The following is a 23394-nucleotide window of genomic DNA, read 5'->3' on the forward strand; positions in this document are numbered from 1 at the left end:
AGATGTCCACTCTCCCCACTGTTGTTTGTCTTCGCTATAGAGCCATTGGCGATGGCGCTGAGAGCGTCAAAGGACTGAAAGGGGCTAGTTCGGGGTGTAGGGGGCACAAGGTCTTATATATGCAGATGACGTACTCCTGTATATTTCTGACCCGTTTGGGGGGATGGGAGAGATTATGCTTATCTTGGGAGAATTTGGCCAGTTCTCGGGGTATAAATTGAATATGGGGAAAAAGTGAAGTTTTTATGATCCAGGCGAGGGGGCAGGAGAGGAGGCTGGCGGAGTTGCTATTTAAGGTGGTGGGAGGGAGTTTTTGATGCTTGGGTATTCAGGTGGCACGGGGTTGGGAGCAGTTGCAGAAGTTAAATCTGCCCCGGTTAGCTGAGCAAATGAAGGAGGACTTTCAGAGGTGAGACATGCTCCTGTTGTCACTGGTGGGGAGGGTACAGACCGTAAAGATGACTGTTCTCCCGATACTTTTGTTTGTCTTTGTGTCTCCCTATTTTGATCTTTGGAGTGTCAGAAGAGCCGAGAGTCCAGGGGGTGAGAGAGGCTTACGTTTTGGCCTTTGCCTCCTTGGTGGTCTGGAGACTGATCTTATTAGGGTGGAGGGATTCTGCCCCGAAATCAGGGTTACGGGTTAGTGATATGGCCGGGTTTCTCAGGCTTGAAAAAATTAAGTTTGCCCTGAGAGGATCAGTCTTGGGTTTTGTCCAGAGGTGGCAGCCCTTTATCGACTTCTTCGGGGGGGGGGGGGGGGGGGGGGGAACTGTCAGCAGATACAATAAGGGTTAGGGAATGAAGGGGGGTAGGGGGAATTAGTTTACTTCAGTTTAGGTGGGATCAGCAAGAAGAGATGGAGTGACTTGGGAATTGTGAGTATAAGCTATGTTGAATGGGTATGGTGGGGGGGGGGGGGGGGGGGGGGCTGTTACATACTGAATTATGTCTACATAATTCAGCACGGTAGCATGGTGGTTAGCACAAATGCTTCACAGCTCCAGGGTCCCAGGTTCGATTCCCGGCTGGGTCACTGTCTGTGCGGAGTCTGCACGTCCTCCCCGTGTGTGCGTGGGTTTCCTCCGGGTGCTCCGGTTTCCTCCCACAGTCCAAAGATGTGCGGGTTAGGTGGATTGGCCATGCTAAATTGCCCGTAGTGTCCTAAAAAGTAAGGTTAAGGGGGGGGGGGGGGGTTGTTGGGTTACGGGTATAGGGTGGATACGTGGGTTTGAGTAGGGTGATCATTGCTCGGCACAACATCGAGGGCCGAAGGGCCTGTTCTGTGCTGTACTGTTCTATGTTAATGAAATGTTTTTTTTTAATTTTATGAAGCATTGGATTGGCATTTTCCATTGTTTTAGATTTGTGCAATAAAGGTGGAAAGGTATAAAAACAATTATATGGTTGATGTAATAGTCATGAAACGGTTGGGACGTTAATCTGCCTATCGCAAGAGAGAAGCTCTGTATTAATTAATCTGTACATTAATAGATGGGTAGGATTGTTTCAGTGAAGCATTAAAGGGTTCTAATAACTTCAAAAGGACCAGAACTTGTATTAAGATGACGTGTAACCAATTTTTGGGCATGACTCTTGTTTTTGTTTCTGTGGGGATTTCATTTCTGATTTCATTTGTAGTCAACTGCCATATGCAAGAGGAGAAATGAGAATTTGCCATGTTGGTAATTCTAGGCGAGCACTTGCATCCTACCACTCGGGTATATTTTTTTGTACCCCATCTCTCTGCACCACTGTATGGACTTGTATCCTCAAAAATCTGTGCTCCCGGGAATCTAGGAGGAGAAAGGCAGACGCTCTGGTCTTTGCTTCCCTGGTAGCCCAGAGACCGATATTATTTGCTTGGAGGGACTCAAAGCCCCCGAAGTCTGAGACCTGGCCAACTGACATGGCTCGCTTTCTCTGTCTGGAGAAAATAAAGTTTGCCCTGAGAGGGTCGATGTTAGGGTTCGTCCGGAGGTGGACGGCATTCGTTGACTTCTTTGGGGAAAATTAAACGTCAGCCAAAAGGAGGGGGGGTTGGGATTAGTTTAGAGTAGGCTGTTGGAAAAGGTGGGACCTGTGAGGGAGGAAGACGGCTTTTGCACTATGTTTATATTTGTATGTACATTGTTTCTTCTGTTATTATAAAACCATAAATACCTCAATAAAATGTTAATTTTAAAAAAAAGAGAAATCTGTGCTCTGTTTATGTTCAATTTCACAGGTGATTCAAATACAGTTCGTTCAGAGCACTAATTTCAAAACAACATGACATCTCTGGATAATGAGAATAGGTTATATAATTGAATTTCAGCTAGTTATTTTTGGAGGAGAGAATGAAAGAGCAGTTGTGATCATCCTTTCAAATACTCAATAAACAAAGCGAATGTAAATTATTTAACTTGGTAACAATTACAAATTGGCAGATATTACTCAAGTGGTTAAGATTATTTTCAGATTATGAAAACTGTATCCATCACAAACAATTAATTTCAATTATTTTTAAAGATATGTGGTTAGAGCTTGTTTTAAACAGTTGCTGCCTGAAATTCATTTGTAAGTGGCCACAAAATCTGCAAAGAACCAATACAGTTGAGCACTAAAAATTTAGGCTTTGAAAAATGGTCCTTGATGTGTTTTGGATAGCAAATTGGTAAAATTAGTACAAAGGTCAATTGATATGCCGCAAATTAAGCATTTGAAATCATTGTCAATCTGCCGTCAGAGTAATCCAGTTTTAATTTACTGAAAATTCTAGTTCGATTGGGATACAAGGGTGAATTTTTAGAGATCATTCAAAACTCACAATGCACGTAAGGGTGGCCGTTCATTCAAAAGCTCAATTTAGCTTAATCTTTGGAGCCCTGATAGAAATTCCCAATGGCAATTTATTCACGATGGAACCAATTTTGTGGGCAGACCTTCTGGAGTGAGGTTTTTAAAACTAGCACAAAGATTGTGGAAGACTAGAGTTGCGCTGAATACAATTTGCTCTTAAACTTGTTTTACACCAATTTCACCAAATAAGCTAGCATGATTAAACAGAAACCTCCAGCCTTGCTTTCTTTAATCTCAAAGGCAGGAACTAGTACTTCGGTACAATCTCATGGCATGCATCATCCTTTTTGGTACTTTACCCAAGTGACCATTATGTATATAATAGCGTCAGTAACAGACTAGGTAGCAGTGAGGAAACTACAGGTTGTATTGCGCTATCCACATTTGTATGCAGTTTCTGGTAAGGATCATTGATTTGAAGATCCAAGAACAGAATTCTTTTCCTCCTTAACCTGGGAGTGCTGTGTCCAATTATCTGAATTGCTTTTTCCTGCATTTTTCAATGTATGCTTCTGAAGGAGAAATGTGGCCATTTACTTGGACTTCAGTGCATTCTGATTTTTTGTTTGTTTTTCATTCTGCATTTAACATCATTTTGGAGCATTGTGGAGTTACAATTTTTTTAAATCTGCAGTTGCACTTGCTTATGGGATATATAAACAAGACCTGCCAGCCCCTGAGGAGAAGCCAAGGAATGTTGTTTTTGTTGATTTGGGACACTCGGCATTTCAGGTTTCTGCCTGTGCATTCAATAAGGGAAAACTAAAGGTAAGATGAGACTTTTTTAAATGCCTGTGAAGTCTCTTTTGATATTTGGTGCAGCAAATGTATGAGAGTTTCTTGATAATAGGATCAAAGTGAAGCAGCTTCTCTAATTCTGCTGCATAAAAATGTTCCACTCAAAAATAAATCAACCTTTTTTAAATCAGTAAGAAGTCTCACAGCACCAGGTTAAAGTCCAACAGGTTTGTTTCAAATTACTAAATCAGGTGATTCCCGTCTGAATTTGGTCAAATTGGTGGACCAAGAAGCCTTAACTCCTGCATTGTTCTAAAGGAAACATTAAAAATTAATGTAGTGACTAAATTCAGACAAGAACCACTTCATTAAGCATAATCTTATTTGCTTATGCAATGGAACAATTTTCAAGGGCTGCTGCGCAACTGTCATAATATGGCTGGTTTATTTCATGGTTTCCTTTTTCACACAAGCATGCATAAACAGTTTCTGGAACTATTTAGCAACTATAATCATATGTGCCTATTTATTTTAAGCAATGTATCACAAAATCAATATTGTTGGCTATTTGGTAGTCCACAGCAGAAATGAAGGCTTACATTTTTGTCACCATGGCTCCCACAAATCATTAGTTTGTGTAAGAAAAAGTGTATAGCAATCAATGGTTTAACACTGTGCACCTGTGTAAAATATGAACAGAATCTTGCCATTTGTGTAATTGCCTAGTGTCCTGGGATTTAAGCCGCAATCTTATCCTGTGGGTTCACTTGAGCTTTTAATATTTTTCTTACAACAGAATTGCGCAGTACCAAATATTCTAGTTCTTAAGCGTTTGTAGCAAGTTGAAAAATTACTCCTTCAACATCTATTTCTCCCACAAACGTATAGCCACATATTAAAACAAAATAAGTGAAGATGTGTTTCTGAATTTTTGTTTTGTCGTATTTCGTTAGTTCTATTTTGGCAATCACCAAAATTGGTCCAGTAAAACAACCTCCGAGGCAAGAAAGTTGATCTGCTTGTCTGCATTTACACATTCTTCTTCCAAATGAATCTAAACATGTGATTCTGGCATTAAAACTTAATATTCTAATTGGTTATAACAATAAAAAGATGCAGTAGGTTACTCAGCTTCTGTGGAAAGACAAGTTATGATGTTTTAAGTGTTCACTCTTTGTTAGAACAGATAAGGGTCCAATAAGAAAACTGGCATGTGCAATTCTTTCTCCTGACCATTTAACTGTAGGTTTATGTTGTCTTAGGTCCTTGCTACTGCTTTTGATCCCTACTTGGGTGGAAAAAACTTTGATGAGATTTTGGTAAATCATTTCTGTGAAGAATTCGGTAAGAAGTACAAACTGGATGTTAAATCCAAAATCCGAGCCGTAATGAGGCTTTTCCAGGAATGTGAAAAGCTGAAGAAACTTATGAGTGCCAATGCATCTGACATACCAATGAATATTGAGTGTTTCATGAATGACATTGATGTTTCTGGATCATTAAACAGGTACAAAATAATGTTGAACGTTTTGAATTTTTGTCCTTTAGAGATGATAAAATGCAATAGTGATTATAACATTTAATGGACATATGCAGATTGCAACTGAACATTAAAGGAACATGATAAAATGTAGCATGATAAAATGTATGTTGTCTTATGACCCAAGATTTCCATTGTCTTTAAATATACAACTATATACACTGCACCCGATTTTGCTTTATTTTAAATACATTTAAACCTGTTAACCCAGAAAAAGTAAAACATCAGTTAATTGTCTTCAGCCTTTTTCAAATTCATTTAAGGGACGTGGGCGTCGTTGGTTAGGCCAGCTTTTATTGCCCATCCCTAGTTGCCCTTCAGAAGGTGGTGGTGAGCTGCCTTCTTGAACCGCTGCAGATCTGAGGTGTAGGTACACCCACAGTGCTGTTTGGAAGGGAGGTTCAGGATTTTGTCCCAGCGACGGTGAAAGAACGGCAATATATTTCCAAGTCGGGGTGGTGTGACTTGAAATGAAATGAAAATCGATTATTGTCACAAGTTGGCTTCAAATGAAGTTAATGTGAAAAGCCCCTAGTCGCCACATTCCGACGCCTGTTCGGGGAGGCTGGTACGGGAATTGAACCGTGCTGCTGGCCTGCCTTGGTCTGCTTTCAAAGCCAGCGATTTAGCCCTGTGCTAAACCAGCCCCCTCCAAATGATGGGGTTCCCAGGTATCTGCTGCTTTTCTCCTTCTAGATGATAGAAGTCATGGGTTGGGAGGTGCTGTCTAAGGAACCTTGGCAAGTTACTATAGTGCATCTTGTAGACGGTACACACAGCTGCCACCGTTCGTCGGTGGTGGAGGGTTTGAATGTTTCTGGAAGGGGTAGCAATCAAGTGGGCTGCTTTGTCCTGGATGGTGTTGAGCCTCTTGAGGGTTGTTGGGGCTCCACCCATCCAGGCAAGTGGAGAGTATTCCATTACGCTCTTGACTTGTGCCTTGTAGATGGTGGACAGGCTTTTTTTTTTTGTTGGGGTTGGGGGGGGGGGGGGGAGGGAGGAGGAGGAGAAGGTGACTTACTCGCTGTAGCATTCCTAGCCTTTGACCTTCTCCAGTGGCCACAGTATTAATATTAGTCCAGTTCAGTTTTTGATCATGGTAGCCGCCAGGATGTTGATTGTGGGGGATTCCGTGATGGTGATGCCAGTTGAATGTCATGGGGCGATGGTTAGATCCTCTCTTGTAGGAGATGGCCAGAACCTGGCACTTGTGTTGCGCAAAGTCGGCCCAAGCTGGATATTGTCCAGGTCTTCCTGCATTTGGCCATGGACTGATTCATTGTTTGAAGAGTCGTGATTGGTGCTGAATATTTGAAGTCATCTGTGAGCATCCCCACTTCTGGCCTTATGATGGAAGGGAGATCATTGATGAAGCAGTTGAAGACAGTTGGGCCAATGATACAACAATGAGGAACTCTTGCAGTGATGTCCTGGATCTGAGATGATTGACCACCAACCACTATATCCATCTTCCTTTGGATTGGATTTGATTTGTTTATTGTCACGTGTACCAAGGTACAGTGAAAAGTATTTTTCTGTGAGCAGCTCAACTGATCATTAAGTACATGGGAAGAAAAGGGAATAAAAGAAAATACACAATAGGGCAACACAAGATACACAATGTAACTACATAAGCGCCAGCACCGGATGAAGCATACAGGGGTGTAGTGTTAATGAGGTCAGTCCATAAGAGGGTCATTTAGGAGACTGGTAACAGCGGGGATGAAGCTGTTTTGAGTCTGTTTGTGCGTGTTCTCAGACTTCTGTATCTCCTGCCCGATGGAAGAAGTTGGAAGAGTGAGTAAGCCAGGTGGGAGGGATCTTTGATTATGCTGCCCGCTTTCCCCACGCAGCGGGAGGTGGAGATGGAGTCGATGGATGGGAGGCAGGTTCATGTGATGGACTGGGCTGTTCACTACTCTCTGAAGTTTCTTGCGGTCCTGAGCCGAGCAGTTGCCATACCAGGCTGTGATGCAGCCAGATGGGATGCTTTCTATGGTGCATCTGTAAATGTTGGTAAGAGTTCATGTGGGCATGCCGAATTTCCTTAGTTTCCTGAGGCAGTATAGGCGCTGTTGTGCTTTCTTGGCGGACCTGGAGCAGGACAGATCTTTGGAGATGTGCACCCCTAGGAATTTGGAACTGCTAACCATCTCAACCTCGACCCCGTTGATGCTGACAGGGGTGTGTACAGTAATTTGCATCCTGAAGTCAATGACCAGCTCTTCAGTTTTGCTGGCATTGAGGGGGAGATCGTTGTCGCTGCACCAGTCCACTAGGTTCTCTATCTCCATCCTGTATTCTGACTCGTCGTTATTCGAGATCCGGCCCACTATGGTTGTGTCGTCAGCAAACTTGTAGATGGAGTTGGAACCAAATTTTGCCCCACAGTCGTATGTGCACAGGGGGTAGAGTAGCGGGCTAAGTATGCAGCCTAGCGGACCCCCGGTATTGAGGACTACTGTGGAGGAGGTGTTGTTTTTCATTCTTAGTGATTGTCGTCTGTGGGTCAGAAAATCGAGGATTCAGTTTGAGTGGGGAGCCAAGTCCTAGGTATTGGAGCTTTGATATGAGCTTGGCTGGGATTATGGTGTTGAAGACAGCTGTAGTCAATAAATAGGAGTCTGATGCAGGAGTCCTTGTTGTTGAGATGCTCTAGGGATGAGTGTAGGGCCAGGGAAATTGTCTGCTGTGGACCGGTTGCGGCGGTACACGAATTGCAGAGGATCAAGGCGTTCTGGGAGTATGGAGGTGATGTGCTTCATGACCAACCTCTCGAAGCACTTCATTACGACTGAAGTCAGGGCCACCGGACGTTAGTTATTGAGGTACATTGCCTGGTTCTTTGCCACCGGTATGATGCTGGTCTTGAAGCAGGTGGGGACCTTGGAGTGGGGACAGGTTAAAGATATCTACGAACACCTCTGCCAGCTGGTCCGCGCAGGCACTGAGTGCACGACCAGGGATCCCCTCCGGGGCTGTTGCCTTCCGCGAGTTCACTTTCAGGAAGGCCGATCTGACTTCGGAATCTGTGATGGTGGGTATGGGTGAGTTTTGGGATGCTGGGGCACTCAACGGCGGATTGCTGGTTTCCTGCTTGAACCAAGCATAGAATGCATTGAGTTTATTGGGGAGGGTTGCGCTGCTGCCGGAGATGCTGCTCGGCTTCGCTTTGTAGCCCGTTATGTTGTTTAGTTCTTGCCACAACCTCCGAGAGTCTGTCTGTCTGACTTTAGCTTGGTTTGATATTCTTTCTTGGCATCTCGGATGGCTTTGCGGAGGTAGTACCTGGATTTCTTGTATAGTTCAGGGTCGTCTGACTTGAATGCCGCAGACCTGTCCTTCAGTAGGGAGTCATCTTGCAATTGAGTCATGGTTTCCAGTTGGGAAACGTACTTACTGCTTTCTTTGGCACGCAGTCATCCACACATTTGCTGGTGAAGACTGTGATGGTGGTGGCATACTTTGTGCCAGGATGACTCCAACCAGCGGAGAGTTTTCGCCCTGATTTCCATTGACTCAGTTTAGCTAAAGCTCCTTGATGCCATACTTGGTCAAATGCTACGTTCCTGTCAAGGGCAGTTGCTCTCACCTCTGGCATTGAGGTCTTTTGTCCATGTTTGAACCAAAGCCATAATGGGGTCAGGAGCTGGGTGCCCAAACTGAGTGTCCGTGAACAGGTTATTGCTGAGTAGGTGTCACTTGCTAGCAGTGTGATGACACCTATCACTTTGCTTGTCATGGAGAGTAGACTGATATGACAGGGGCAGCACGGTAACATTGTGGATAGCACAATTGCTTCACAGCTCCAGGGTCCCAGGTTTGATTCCGGCTTGGATCGCTGTCTGTGCGGAGTCTGCACATCCTCCCAGTGTGTGCGTGGGTTTCCTCTGGGTGCTCCGGTTTCCTCCCACAGTCCAAAGATGTGCAGGTTAGGTGGATTGGCAATGATAAATTGCTCTTAGTGTTGGGGTGGGGTTACTAGGTTATGGGGATAGGGTGGAGGTGTTGACCTTGGGTAGGGTGCTCTTTCCAAGAGCCGGTGCAGACTCGATGGGGCGAATGATCTCCTTCTGCACTGTAAATTCTATGATAATTGGGTGGATTGGATTAGTCCTGTTTCTTGTGTTCCGGACATACCTGTTCAATCTTCCACATTGCCGGGTAGATGCCAGTGTTGTACTGTAACAACTTGGCTAGGGGGTGCAATTTCTGGAGCACCAGCCTTCAGTACTATTGCCGGCGTATTGTCAGGGCCCATTGTTTTTGCAGTATCCAGTGCCTTTGGCCGTTTCTTGATATTGCATGGAATGAATCGTATTGGCTGAAGACTGACCTCTGTGGTGCTGGGGACCTCGGGAGAAGAGCGAAATAGACCTTCCACTCGGCACTTCTGGCTGAAGATAGTTGCGAATGCCTCAGCCTTGTCTTTTGCACATATGTGCTGAACTCCTCCATCATTGAGGATGGGGTTATTTGTGGAGCAGCCGCCTCCAGTGATTTTGTTTTATTGTCCACTACCATTCACAGTTGGATGTGGCAGGACTGCAGAGTTTAGATCTGATGGGTTTGTTGTGGAATCACTTAGCTGCTTATGCTGTTTGGCACGCAAGTAGTCCTGTGTTGTAGCTTCACCAGATTGATTGACTCATTTTCGGTGTTGCTCCTGGCATGCTCTCCTGCTCTCTTCACTGAACCAGGGTTGATCCCCTGGCTTGATGGTAGAGTGGAGATATGCCAGGCCATGAGATTGCAGATTATGGTTGAAAACTATTCCGCTGATGGCCCACGGTGCCTCATGTATGACCAGTCTTGAGTTGCTTGATCAATTCGAAGTCTATCCCATTTAGTATGGTGATGGTGACACACATGATAGATGGTATCCTCAATGTGAAGACAGGACTTTGTCTCCACAGGGACTTTGTGGTGGTCACTTCTACTGATACTGTCATGGAAGGTGGTTCCTTCGCCACTTGCTGCAGTCCCAGTCTAGCAAATATGTCCTTTAGGACCTGGCCAATACTACCTAGCCTCTCTTGGTGATGGACATTGAAGTCCCCCACACAAAGCATATTTTGCGGCCTTGCCACCCTCCGTGCTTCCCACAAGTGGTGTTTAACATGGAGGAGGATTCATGGTACATGGTAATCAGCAGGAAGTTTTCTTGCCCATATTTAACCTGAAGCCATTAGACTTCATGGATTCCAACGTTGATGTTGAAGACTCCCAGGGCAACTCGCTCCTGTTTGTATACCACTGGTGCCGCCACCTCTGCTGGGTCTGTCCTGTAGGTGAGACAGAACATACCCAAGAATGGTGATAGTGGTGTCTGGGACATCATCTGCAAGGTGTGATTCTGAGAAATGACTGTCAGGCTGTTGCTTGACTAGTCTGTGAGACAGCTCTCCCAACTTTGGCACAAGCCCCCTGATGTTAGTGAGGAGGACTTTGCAGGGTTAGCAGGGCTGGGTTTTCCATAGCCGTTTGCGGTGCCTGGGTCGATGCTGGGTGGTCCTTCCGCTTGCATTCCTTTTGTGTTTTTTGTAGCGGTTGAATCCTGTTGCTGTAACAGCATAGAATTAAGAATGGTTATGGTGTTAAACTGAACTAAATGCAATGGGGCAACATGAAAAGTCTTCTCATTTTGGTGTATAAAATATGTCCCAAGCATGTGGTTGACCTCTCTCCCCTCTCTTTCTCTACCCCAGCCAAGTTATTTTTGTTTTGGTTAAACAAAAAATTCCAATACCTGATGATAAATCCATTGCCTAGAACTGCACTGAGGGAAGATACGACTATATTTACGATACCACTATATTTACTATGTCTTTACTATCCTGCCTGACAGATTATCCCAGGCCTTTTCTCATTTTGTGACCAAGAGATTTTCTTGGTATCTGTGATGGGGTGAAATGTTGCATTTCAAATCAACAACACTGAGTTGAGATGTCTCACTATTGAATTTTCTCTGTGCTAGAGAAAGTACACATAGTGTCACACAACTAACTTAAAAAGTCTAGATCACTTTATCGGTCTGTTTGCTGAAAACACTTGAGCAGTGCAAAGGGGCTGTTTAGTAAGTCTGACCTTTTGGGGCGTCCGTCAGTTTGTGAATGGGGCTAAATAAAGTGCACACGCAACATCCTGGACACAATGCAGTTATGACGTGGTCAGTTGTGCAAAGCTCAAAATGGCAGATGACTTCAGTTTAGCTAGCATCTTACTTTCATTGCTTTTTCAAAAATGTACTGCTTCAAAGTGTCAGGACAATCTAATGGCTTGAGTCTATGGACAACCTGAAAACCTAGTTTGAAGGATGAACCTTGTTCTGCTGGAAGATAAAACATGCACAGTGTTTTAACCTTTTTTAAAATAAATTTAAGAGTATCCAATTATTTTTTTCCTCAGTTAAAGGGCAATTTAACATGGCCAATTCGCCTACTCTGCTCATCTTATTTGAGTTATGGGGGTGAGACCCACGCAGACACAGGGAGAATGTGCAAACTCCAAACAGACAGTGACCTGGGGCCGAGATCAAACCCAGGTCCTCGGCGCCGCGAGAACATGAGAACCAGGAGGAGGAATAGGCCATCTGGCCCCTCGAGCCTGCTCCGCCATTCAATGAGATCATGGCTGATCTTTTGTGGACTCAGCTCCACTTCTCCCCCCCCCCCCCCCCCCCCCCCCCCCCCCGGACACCATAACCCTTTACTCCTTTATCTTGAAGAGGCAGCAGTGCTAACCACTACGGCGCCATGCTGCCCTTCCAGTGTATTCTGAAGTAGACAGTTGCCTAGCTTTACAAATATTATTAAATAGTGGAAAAACTTAAGTGATTTGGGGTTTTCATAACTGTTGAGATAAATCAGTTTTGCAAAGGTGAAGATTTTTCATGCACATAAAGTTAGATACATTTTAAAAGACAAACTCCGATTTGCTGCTATGAGTTTCTCATTTAATTATGACAAAACAATATTTAATTCATTTTTATATATCATCAGGATGAGGGCGTTGTTAGAAAGTTGTCTTTAGAAGGTGGTGGTGTGCAGTCCAGTTGGTGAAAGTTGTCAAGGAAACTGAACTAATAAATAACGGAAGTTTAACATTCAAAAACAGAGACGGATTTCTAACATGACTAGTGGTGATATCACCTTGAATAACTGTTTAGTCAACTCTGCTCTAGTTTAATCTTTTAATTAGAAGTTTCATAGTGGAGACAATCTACAGATTAAAGGCCCAGTCTTGGAAATGTGACATTTTTGGAATGGATTACTTTATAAGCTTGAGCTTCTCTCTCCACAGATGCTGCCCAACCAGAGTTTGTCCAGAATTTTGTTTTGATTTCAAATTTCCAGTATCCAGTGTTTTGCTTTCATTGTATAAATGAAGGTTACATGGTGCAGCAGGCAGAAATCATTTTAATATATCTTTAAAACGTGTGGATAGATTACATTTTTACACGCTGGACCGCAATGCAGTGTTTTTCCAAAATGTTGTCAAAACTTATTTTTTCTATTTTGTATGATTTTAAAGGTCCCAGTTTGAAGAGATGTGCAGTAATCTTTTGTCCAGAGTGGAAGCTCCTCTTCGCAGTATTATGGAACAAACCAGTGAGTAAGCAAATCAATTCAACCTGATCCTTATTTATGGATTCTCTACACTTCAATTTCACTTTTAAAATCACAGCAATTTCAGTACAGAAACAGATCATTCAGTTCATACAGAAGAAAAAACATATAGGAAATCTGAAGGAAAACAAAACAATTGCTGGAAGTACTCTGGTCAGTCAGCATCTGCGGAGCTAAACCTTCAACTCGCCCAAGTTTATTCTACAACTCTAGTCCCACTTCCTTAACCTGTTCCTGTAACTTTATGTTCCTATTTAATACTTAGCCAATTTATGTATAGTGTGTCAGCCCCCATCTGAAGTAGAGCATTCAGTTTTGATCACCTAAGGAAAGCCTTGGAGTGGGTACAGTGCATTTTCGCCAGAGTAATGAATTGGTAAAAATAGAAAATAATTTGATCCCTGAAGTCAACTTTGCCATTCAGTTAGATCACAGCTGATCTGCATCTCATTCCATTTACTCAGCTTTGATTCATATCCCTGGACACTCCTTACCTAACTGAAATTCTACGTAATTACATGGACAGGTTATATTTTTTTCATGTGGGCTCACAATATAAAGCTTTCTCCGATCAAAACTTCTCAATTTGGTGAGGAAGAGTTGTATATAACTTAGCTTGTATTGTTATGAAAATAAACAATTGAACAGGAGAACCAACAGAGGTACTTAAAAGCCAAAGGGGTTTGGTAGGATCAATAAAGAACTATTTCCTTTGGGTGGGGAGAGGAAATTAAGAGGAACAGGGCATAATCTTGAAATTCTAATTAAGCCATTTCAGGAGCAAAATTAAGGAGCACTTTTCCATACGGTAATAAAAGTCTGGAGTAGATGCGAGGACAATTGGAATTTTCGGGACTGCAATTCCTAAGTTTGTTACACAAGGATATTGAGGGACATAGAGCAAATATGAGGAAATAGAGTTGAGATGCAGATCAGCTGGGATCGAAATGAATGAAAGAACAGGCTCAAGGGGCTGATTGTCATTTTTCTGCCCAACATTTCTAATTTCTTAAATAGTGTAGCTTTGTCTTCACTAGCTGTTCTGAAAAATATCAATGAAAATGTTTCTTCTAACTTACTGTTGAAATTTAATAGTTCTTGGCATTGTTTTCTAAATGGCTCAAATTAAAGTATAAGAAAATCCTAGGTTTGATCCCCAGTTGAGGCGAAGTCTGCTGACCTTGTCTGAGGTGGTGCTAAATTTGATAATACTTCTGGGTTGAGAAGGCTAAGGACAACGATTCCTGCTAGGTGTGCATGTGCATAAATGTGGACATTTAATTCAGTCACATGTTAAATCAGTGATGCAGTCAAATAGCTGCTGGTCCCACTGCCCTGGCTCTCGCACAGAATGGCAACTTGAGAAAGTACCAGAGGGCCTCCAGTTCAATATGGAATTGGATCCTAGATAAAAGATAACACCCTAAGAAAAAAGAAAAATTTTTCTCCTAAATATCTTGACTAGCTTCTCTTTATACATTTGTCTTTTCATTAGATGTGGAAGTCTGTCCTGTAAATACACTGTTGTTTTAAGTATGTATGTCATGTTGGTCTTTCTGAAATGAATCCTGAAGCTTTTTCACCAAAAAGGCCAACTTGATGAAAATGCCATAATTTAGTTTAAAAGAACTTAAAGTTAACGCATGTGTTTCCTTGCAGTGATTCTTCACACCACGCTAGTAATAATATCAGAACCCAGTCTTGAAAATGTGAATCCTAAGTTTGAACTTATTTTATATCCATATTAATTATTATTCTCAAGAAAATCTTTCATGATGGAGCATTTTATCTTTTCTGACTCCACTTTTATACCATAAACATTGTAAAAACGGTACCATGTTCCTTCAATAAATGTTTCTCCTTCCTTTAGAACTTAAGCGAGAGGATATTTATGCTGTTGAAATTGTGGGTGGAGCAACCCGTATCCCTGCTGTTAAAGAAAGAATTACCAAGTTCTTTGGGAAGACCCTGAGTACAACTTTAAATGCAGATGAGGCTGTAGCACGTGGTTGTGCTTTACAGGTGAGAAGTGTAGATCATTTCTGGTTCAAAGTATGTTCAACATCCTGAGGTTACCATTGACCAGAAGCTGAACTGGACTAGACATGTAAATACTGTTGCTACTGGAGCAAGTCGAAGGCTAGGAATCCTGTGGCGAGTAACTCTCCTCCTGACTTCCCAAAGCCTATCCACCACCTACAAGGCATGAGTCAGGAGTGTGATGGAATACTTTCCAGCTCCAACAGCACTTAAAGCTAGACACAATCCAGAACAAAGCAGCCCGCTTGATTGCTGCTACTTCCACACAATTCAATCTCTCCACCGCTGACAAACAATGGAAACCATGTGTACCATGTACAAGCGGCACTGCAGAAACTCACCCAAGGTTTTTTAGGAAGAACCTTTCAGCCCCACAACCACTACCATCTAGAAGCACAAGAGCAGCAGATACCTGGGAACACCACCACCCATCACCTGGAGGTTCCATTCCAAGTCATTCACCATCCTGACTTGGAAATATATTGACTTTCCTTCACTTGGCTGGATCAAAATCCTAGAGCTCCCTCCTTAACTGCCCTGTGGGTAAATCTACACTTTGGACTGCAGCGATTCAAGAAGACGGCCCAACACCATCTTTTGGAGGACAACTAGGGGTGGGCAATAATTGCTGTCCAGCCAACGACAGCCGTATCCTGTCAATGAATAAAGAGGAACAAATGTTCAACGGTCATCAGTATCTCTTGAATGCCCTGTCACTAAAAATTATTTTGTATCAAAGAAATATTGAGTTGAGGGATCATTTCGTGCAGACTGAACTATACGCCACTTCTATTCTGGATTAGTATGTATGTAGGATAAGATGGGAGGAGGCTCATGTGGTGCAAAAACACTAGTATAGACCTGATCGTCCAAATGGCTTTATCTGCTGTAAAATCCATTTTAACTCCATGTTAGAAACATACAAAACCATGTTTTAATTTAAACATGGGCATGTGACCAAAGATTTTTTTAATGAAAATTACAATTAACACCAAGTGATAGTTAATGGGCGGGGTATCTGTGAAGACTAATTTAGTTCTGAAGATGAATGTACAAAAATAAAACCTCTGTAAACCGACTAGACTCTCATGTAAGCAATGTGCTTTGCTAATGGATTGGAAGAGTTCAGGATGATGCATGTAATTTCCCTGCATAATGAGCTGGATTTTGTGTATCACTGTTGGGCATGTTTTCGGTGGGAAGGCACATAAAATAGTCTGGCCAGCCGACCAGCTTCTCGCCCACCTGAGCTCACCCTATTACACTGCAAGTGGGCTGGTGTCTAAATTGACAGCCTGACTACAATTTTTAAAAATATTATGGGTCAATTGAGCTCGCCAATGAGCCAATTGACGCCACTAGCATCCTACCCATGCCATAATATGGTTGGTGAGGACATGAGTAGGCAGGCCATATTATTTCAAATTTTTCAATGGGTGCGAAGAAAAGAATCTCCTTTGGAGGAGGGGGTCATATGTGCGTTGGGGGGCCCCCACCCAACTACCTGCTGTCCATAATCCATGCCAAACCCTCCCCGGCCAATACCCTGGACTATCTCACTCAGGGATTTAATGGACTGCATTCTTAGGACTGATTGCAGACTCAGCCGTGCCTACTACTGCACTCTTGACACTGCTGAATTGCTGACAAATTGGATTACCGGCCGCTACTGAGGGTGGAATCAATTTAGCTCGCCATAGCATTATGGCTGCACGGCAGGCTTGCATAGAGCAAATCAGCTTCCAGCCGACTTTCCATCAGGTGGGGTGAGCCATCCGTGCCAGCCCCCCCTGAAATACAGCCCAATGTGGCTGATGTCTCTTGGTTTGGTGGGGTAGGTGCTAAATGGATAAGATGATGAGGTATTAAACGAGATACAAATCCTTTTCCTGATAGCCTGCTTTTCTTTACAGAATGCAGCATTACATGTCTGCTTCCCACCTACTAACCCCCAGCGTCCAATAAACAAATTAATAGCCCCTTAAAGGGCAAATCTTTCTTTAATATGTGCTCAACCTACTTAATGCATTTCACCTGTATATCCTTAATGATACGATTAACATACTATAAATCAGGTGCATTTTTAAATTGAGTCCCCAATTCTTTTTTTCCAATTAAGGGGCAATTTAACGTCGCCAATCATGAGGCTCTCTGCAGTGGGGTGCAGGGCTCACTCGTGCCTGACACTGTGTCGCCCCTCATCCCCTCTGAATCTGGCACATCATAAATGAAGGTTCTTTTGTTTTTCGTCCTCCAGAGATAGTTCAGACAGTGTCCTATTGGGCCCCCCTCCACCAACACCTCGACTCCCTCCCCACGCTCCTTTCCCCTCTCTCCCCACCACCCATCTTCCTTTACTTTCTGTTGGTACAGAGGTGAGGGTATCTGGTCTCTCCAGCGCAAAGTTTAGTGCTTCTACCATTGTTTTTTTTAGATATGTAGGTGCAGTTGTGAACTGTTTTAATAATCCGAGTATCCTATTGGTACTGAGGGGAGGGTACCCTGTTTCTCCAACACAAAAATAGTGTTTACCGTTTGGCCTTGTATATATTTTTTACTGTTTTAATAAAAAAGATATAGCCAATCGTGAGGCTCTCTGCAGTGGGGTGCAGGGCTCACTCGTGCCTGACACTGTGTTGCCCTTCACTCCCTCTGGGGCACTCCTGGAATCTGGCACATCGTAATTGAAGGTTCCTTTTTTTTTCTGCCTCCATAGATTTCATAGAATTTACAGTGCAGAAGGAGGCCATTCGGCCCATCGAGTCTGCACCGGCTCCTGGAAAGAACACCCTACCCAAGGTTAACACCTCCACCCTATCCCCAGTAACCCCACCCAACACTAAGAGCAATTTTGGACACTAAGGGCAATTTATCATGACCAATCCACCTAACATTCACATCTTTGGACTGATAGTTTAGGCAGTGTCCTATTGGGCCTCCACCAACATCCGACTCACTCCCTCCCCACCACCCCCTTTCCTTTCCCTTCTGCTGGTACAGAGGTGAGGGTATCTGGTTTCTCCAGCGTAGATTTAGTGCTTGTACCGTTTGTTTTTTGTAGAAATGTGTTGTAAACTGTTTTAATAATCAGAATATCCAAGCCCCCCTCCCCATACATTGGTGCTGAGGAGAGGGTATCCTGTTTCGCCAACACAAAATTAGTGCATGTAACGTTTGCCCTTGTATAATCTTTTTACTGTTTTAATAAAAAAATATAGCCAATCCACCTAGCCTGCACATCTTTGGGTTGTGAGGGTGAGACCCACGCGGGCACTAGGAGAATGTGCAAACTCCACATGGACAGTGACCCTGAGATAAGATTGAACCCGGGTCCTCAGCGCCATGTGGCAGCGGTGCTAACCACTGTGCTACCGTCCCTCCCTTTCAGGTGCTTTTTTGGCACTTGTGCACTGCAGGGGCTGCCAGCGAAAAGGCCTCCTTGTTCCAACTCCGGTAGATTAAGTATCCAGTTCTTTGAAAATAAAAAAAACACCATTAACAGTAGAACCCAGCATTTTACCGAATACTCGCTTCTGTTACCTTTTTGATCTCTGGGTGCTCCTTGAGGAAATAAACAATAAATTTTACAAGAAGAAAAGAAGTTGCTAATGATTTTTTATTTTAACAAACTTTATGGTTGGAATTGGAGCAGAAGCCTGGACTGAGGTTCCATCTTTTTCCATCTTGCAGCATGTTTTAAACAAAAGCGTCCTCCTGTAAATGGGGATCTGTTCAACTTAATTTCTACCTTTCTCCTATCTGTTGAATGAGAACAGTCAATTGGAAATTGATTCGTTTATGATTTATGGTGATTGTTCTGTGATTTACGGTGATGCACAACCACTTTGCTGAACTGATCAAATCTTTTTAAATTTTAAATCAGTCATTCAAAGCTGTAACAAGCCAATATAATGAGAGGTTGCTATTTTGCAGTAGCATTTCAGAGATGTAATTTCATAAATTGGAGGAACTGAAGCATGAGCCTTCTGAAGTCTAAAAGGTTCTTGGAAAATTTCTTTGGTGGAATCTGAAAGAAAAAAGTGTTTTTCATTCCCTCAATTTGTTGCCTATACAAATTCTAGTATAATTTGCTGAGTTTTGGCAGTGCTCTTGGCCATTGGTATTTTCCCAAACTAAGTACTTGTACTAAGTACAAAATGAAAGATTATGATGTGTTTTACATCCCTTGATGACCTGCTTGGTGCGTTGCAGCATTCTTGGTCCAGAGGAGTTTTGGTGAACTGATTCAGGTATAAATATTTAGGTTCAAATTCCAAAGTCAGAAATTGGTGTTGAGTTAATGCGTTTACTTCCAATCCTGAATTGTTCCCAAAGCACTGACCTTCTTGTCACCTCCACCTACTGTGTCAGAAATGAAGATTTTGAGTTATTTAGCAAATTGTTTCAGTTTGAAGTTGAATATTGTCCGCTTTTCTTCCCCTTCTGAATATTCATCAGCATTGTTATGTGCAATGCGTATTGAACAAAAAGTGAAATTATTGCTGCATTTTCCTTGCAATTATTCGTTTCCACTTAATTATAAATCAGGAATTCCCAAGATCATTTGAGCTGTGGACATAATAGTGAGGCTTTTTTTTAATGAGCACTCCTTACAGAATCTAATTTGAAATATAAATTCTAATTTTATTATGGAAAAATACATCTAAATCCATTTCCATATATGCTCCAGAACAAATTTTTACATTCCGCAGTATATTATTTGAGCAGAATCATGAAAGGAACACTCTCCCTTGTCAAATTGGATTCAAAGCAGGAATTCCAACCATAAATTCATGCTGAGGGGAACTTCCGTTTGCGGCATGTAGGTGGAGGTCGCTTGTTTGGTGGCTCCTGCCAGAGTAGTCTTTTATGGCTCTTTTAGCCCAGTTTTTGGTGAATATTTTTTCGTGAGGAGCTGTGGGAAGGTTCGGGGCATTGTAGAATTTGAAACAGAAGAATCCAGGGAAGAAGGCATTGAGTGAAAGTCGGCCGCAGAGTGTGGTGAGGGGTGCAGAAGGAGGAAAGATGGTGGGAAAGAGCCCTTTTGTGTGTGGCCGCACCCATCACAGTGGCGAGGAAGGCAGAGGTGATGGCTGGAGAATTCAAATGGCTGTTTTTGAGGCATTTCAGGTTTTGCTGGGGTGGTGATCAGCACCCCCCCCCCCCCCCCCCCCCCCTCCCCTAGTGCCTTGGCATGGCTCGGGTACCTGTTGGAGTTTCTGTCCTGGAAAAGATGAAATTTGCTCTTAAGAGGGGCGGATGAGGGGTTCCACCAGAGATGGAGGTTTATTTTACATTTGGAGACCTGGTTGCTGTCGAGAGGTCGCGGATGGTTAAGACATGCGTTGGGTACTGTTGATGTAAAAATGTTGAATAAAAATATTTTTCAAAAGTTCATAGTCCTTGCTGTAACCAGTGCCTGCAACTGTTTCTTGATATCCCACAGAGCATTTCAAAATGGCTAAAAGCTGGTGTCTGTAATGATTGGTGCCTGTTCAGTGCTACTTTGTGACTGGTCTTTAGGCCATCAGATCTGCTACATGTGAATCTTGCCTTGGTTAACCAACAGACTATATTTTGTTTTTTGTAAGTCCTATAAATGTAAGTACGTTTTTAATCCAGTAAAAGCAAATTACCGCAGATGCTGGAATCTCATAGAATCATAGAATTTACAGTGCAGAAGGAGGCCATTCAGCCAATCAAGTTTGCACTGGCACTTGGAAAGAGCACCCCACCTAAGCCCACACCTCCACTATCCCAGCAACCCCATCTAAACTTTATGGACACAGGGCAATTTGGCATGGCCAATCTACCTAACTTGCATATCTTTGGATTGTGGGAGGAAACCAGAGTGCCCGCAGCCCCGACCCCTTACAGGACCCGCCTCCATCTGCACCCACAAAGCCTCCGTCTCTACTCCAGCCCTGCACCTTCTCCGCATTCACCGCCCAGTAGTGATGCAACAAATTTGGAAGAACCAAGCCTCCTGAACTCCACCACCTGTGGAGCACTGCCTTCTTTATCCTTGCAGCCTTCCCAGCCCACACAAACGACGAGACTAGCCTATCCACCCCTCTGAAAAATGCCTTTGACAAAAAGACCAGCAGACACTGGAACACAAACAAACGTCGCAAAATACTCATTTTGACTGCCTGCACCTGGCCAGCCAATGACAAAGGGAGACTATCCCAACTTCCCAAATCCACCTTCACCTTCCCCACCAGGCTCATGAAATATAGCTCAAGGAGCAGAGCCCAATCCTGCACTACCTGCATCCCCAAATACCCAGTGAGTTGTCACTACTCTACTCTAAATGGGAACTCATCCAACTCCTGCCCCTGCACCTGAAGACGACACGACAAAATACTAACTCTTCCCTACATTCAATTTATACCATAAAAAATGCCCCAAATTTCCCTAACAACCCCATTATGTCTCTCACTGATGAGCTGGGTCTGAAATGTACAACTGTAAATAATGTGTTCAAAGATGCCCTGTGCTCCACCCCCAATCTCACCCTCCATAAGCTCAATTGCCAACACGAATAAAAAGGTAGGACATGAGGCACCCTTTCTTCATTCCCTGGAATTGTGGAAAGTACTCTGACTGCATCTCATTCATCGGATCCTTCTATAACAATTTTTACTCAAGCCACAAACTTGAGCCCAATTCCAAACTTATCCAGTACTATCCCAACCAGAGCACCCTGAGGAAACCCATGAGACACATTGGGGAACGTGCAGACTCCACACAGACAGTGACCCAAGCCGTGAATCAAACCTGGGACTCTGGAGCTGTGAAGCAACTGTGCGAACCACTGTGCTACCGGTGCTGCCCTTACCTTTACTATCTTGAAATAATTTGATCTCTGTCTTGAACATACTCTATGGGTGAGCCTCCACAGCCCACTGAGGTAGAGAATCGTAAAGATTTACCACCCTTGGGCTGTAGGAATTCTTCATCTCAGTCCTAAATGGCCTAACTCTTATTCTGTAGTGTCCTCTGGGTCCACAGGCCAATCCACCCACCCACCGAGCCTGGGGAAACATCCTTTGTTGAGCTAATTCTTCTTAACTGAACAGAATACAGCCCAGTCCCTTCAACCTCTCTTCCACAGGATAATCCATCCATCCCGGGGATCAACCTGGTGAACCTTTGTTGCACTCCCTCTATGGCAAGTATATCCTTCCTTGGGCAAGGAGACCAAAACTACACACTATTCCAGTTGAGATTTCACCAAGGCTCTGTACAATTGCAAGACGTCTTTACTGCTTCACAGCATTTGAGTCACGACGAACAGCACTTGCAACGTTTATAAACTGACAATCCATTTCAGCTTTGCAATGTCACTTTTGACTTTATAACGCCTGCCAGCACGTTAATACTTGTGTATTGATGTTCCAAGCCACCCATCTGTTTGGTTTGTCAGGTCGAACTGTCTTTATTAGGTTGGAAACTAGCGTTTTATTTGTTAATTTGTTTGGGCACAACTGTCCTGTTTTTAATGCATTTATATGCTTCTGGTGTATTTAATGTGGGTTCAGACACGCAGAAGTTAGGTAACTGACCGTGATCAAAGACTTCATTAAATCTCCCACAAAAGGAGGAACTTGTGCTAAGGCATGCAGGCATTCATAGTCGCTATATGGACTTGTCAGGGTAAGAGTTGAAAGCACTTAACACTGCCAGGTGTTCCATGAATGATTTCCACCCTTGGTTCATGAACCAATCACTTATTTATAACAGCTGTCCTGTGGGGAAATCAGTTCCAATTTAAAATGTTTCAACTTGGTGTGTTTTCAGGAACCAATTATGTTGTAAGTCTGAGGGCTATTTGTACTCCAATCCTCTTGCAATTAAGGCCAGCATACCATTTCCTTCCTGATTGTTTGCTGGACCTTTTATTATTAAAGAATCCCTACAGTGCAGAAGGAGGCTGTTCGGCCCATCGAGTCTGCACTGACCCTCCAAAGGATCAGCCCACCCAACCTTTGGACACTAAGGGGCAATTCTACCCTTTCTGACCTGCATGTTAGCTTTTAGTGACTCGTGATCACCACCAATCTCTCGCCATTTACGAAATACTCTCACTTCCGCTTTTCCTGGATAACTACACATTTGTCCACATTATATTTCATCTGCCATGTTAGTATACTCCTTGAATAATTGTCACTCCAACCTAACGTTAATGACCATGAAGATTTTTATCATTCGTTTGGTAAAATGGAAAAGGTGGTGCTACTGCCATGTCACCAGCAAATACTTTTTTGGCTGTGCAAAAATGGCTGATCCTACCTGTACAGTCCAGCTAAGGCGTCTTCTACTTTGTAACTTAAATACATAATTTTAATGTTTTGGTTAATAGTCTTCCAAAAAAAGTTGCAGCTTTCAGGAACTGTATGATTTTATTCAGAAGTGCAGACTGCTGTTAAGTGTGATGATCGATACATCATAGGCAAGTGTGTATGCCCTGTTACTTTGTGGCGTAGAACATGAATGCATCAATATGCTCCAGAAATAGGCATTTTTCAAATGTCTTTATGCATATGTCATGATTAAACAGGCACAGTAAAGACTCCATGAAGATTAGCTGATCAGTGTCAAATTTAT

At 43.2% G+C, this 23394-nt stretch overlaps 1 protein-coding gene across 1 annotated transcript in view; it reads left to right on the forward strand.

The window, feature by feature from the left end:
- Positions 1–23394, forward strand: part of hspa4a (heat shock protein 4a) — an 86772-nt gene that overhangs the window by 35606 nt on the left and 27772 nt on the right. The window contains exons 6-9 of the mRNA XM_038796005.1: positions 3473–3606; positions 4839–5083; positions 12650–12726; positions 14615–14766. Coding sequence (XP_038651933.1) covers positions 3473–3606; positions 4839–5083; positions 12650–12726; positions 14615–14766 — 608 coding nt within the window. The remainder of the gene's footprint in view (positions 1–3472; positions 3607–4838; positions 5084–12649; positions 12727–14614; positions 14767–23394) is intronic.

This window comes from Scyliorhinus canicula, chromosome 4 (assembly GCF_902713615.1).
Source record: "Scyliorhinus canicula chromosome 4, sScyCan1.1, whole genome shotgun sequence".
In the NCBI taxonomy this organism is placed as follows: domain Eukaryota; kingdom Metazoa; phylum Chordata; class Chondrichthyes; order Carcharhiniformes; family Scyliorhinidae; genus Scyliorhinus; species Scyliorhinus canicula.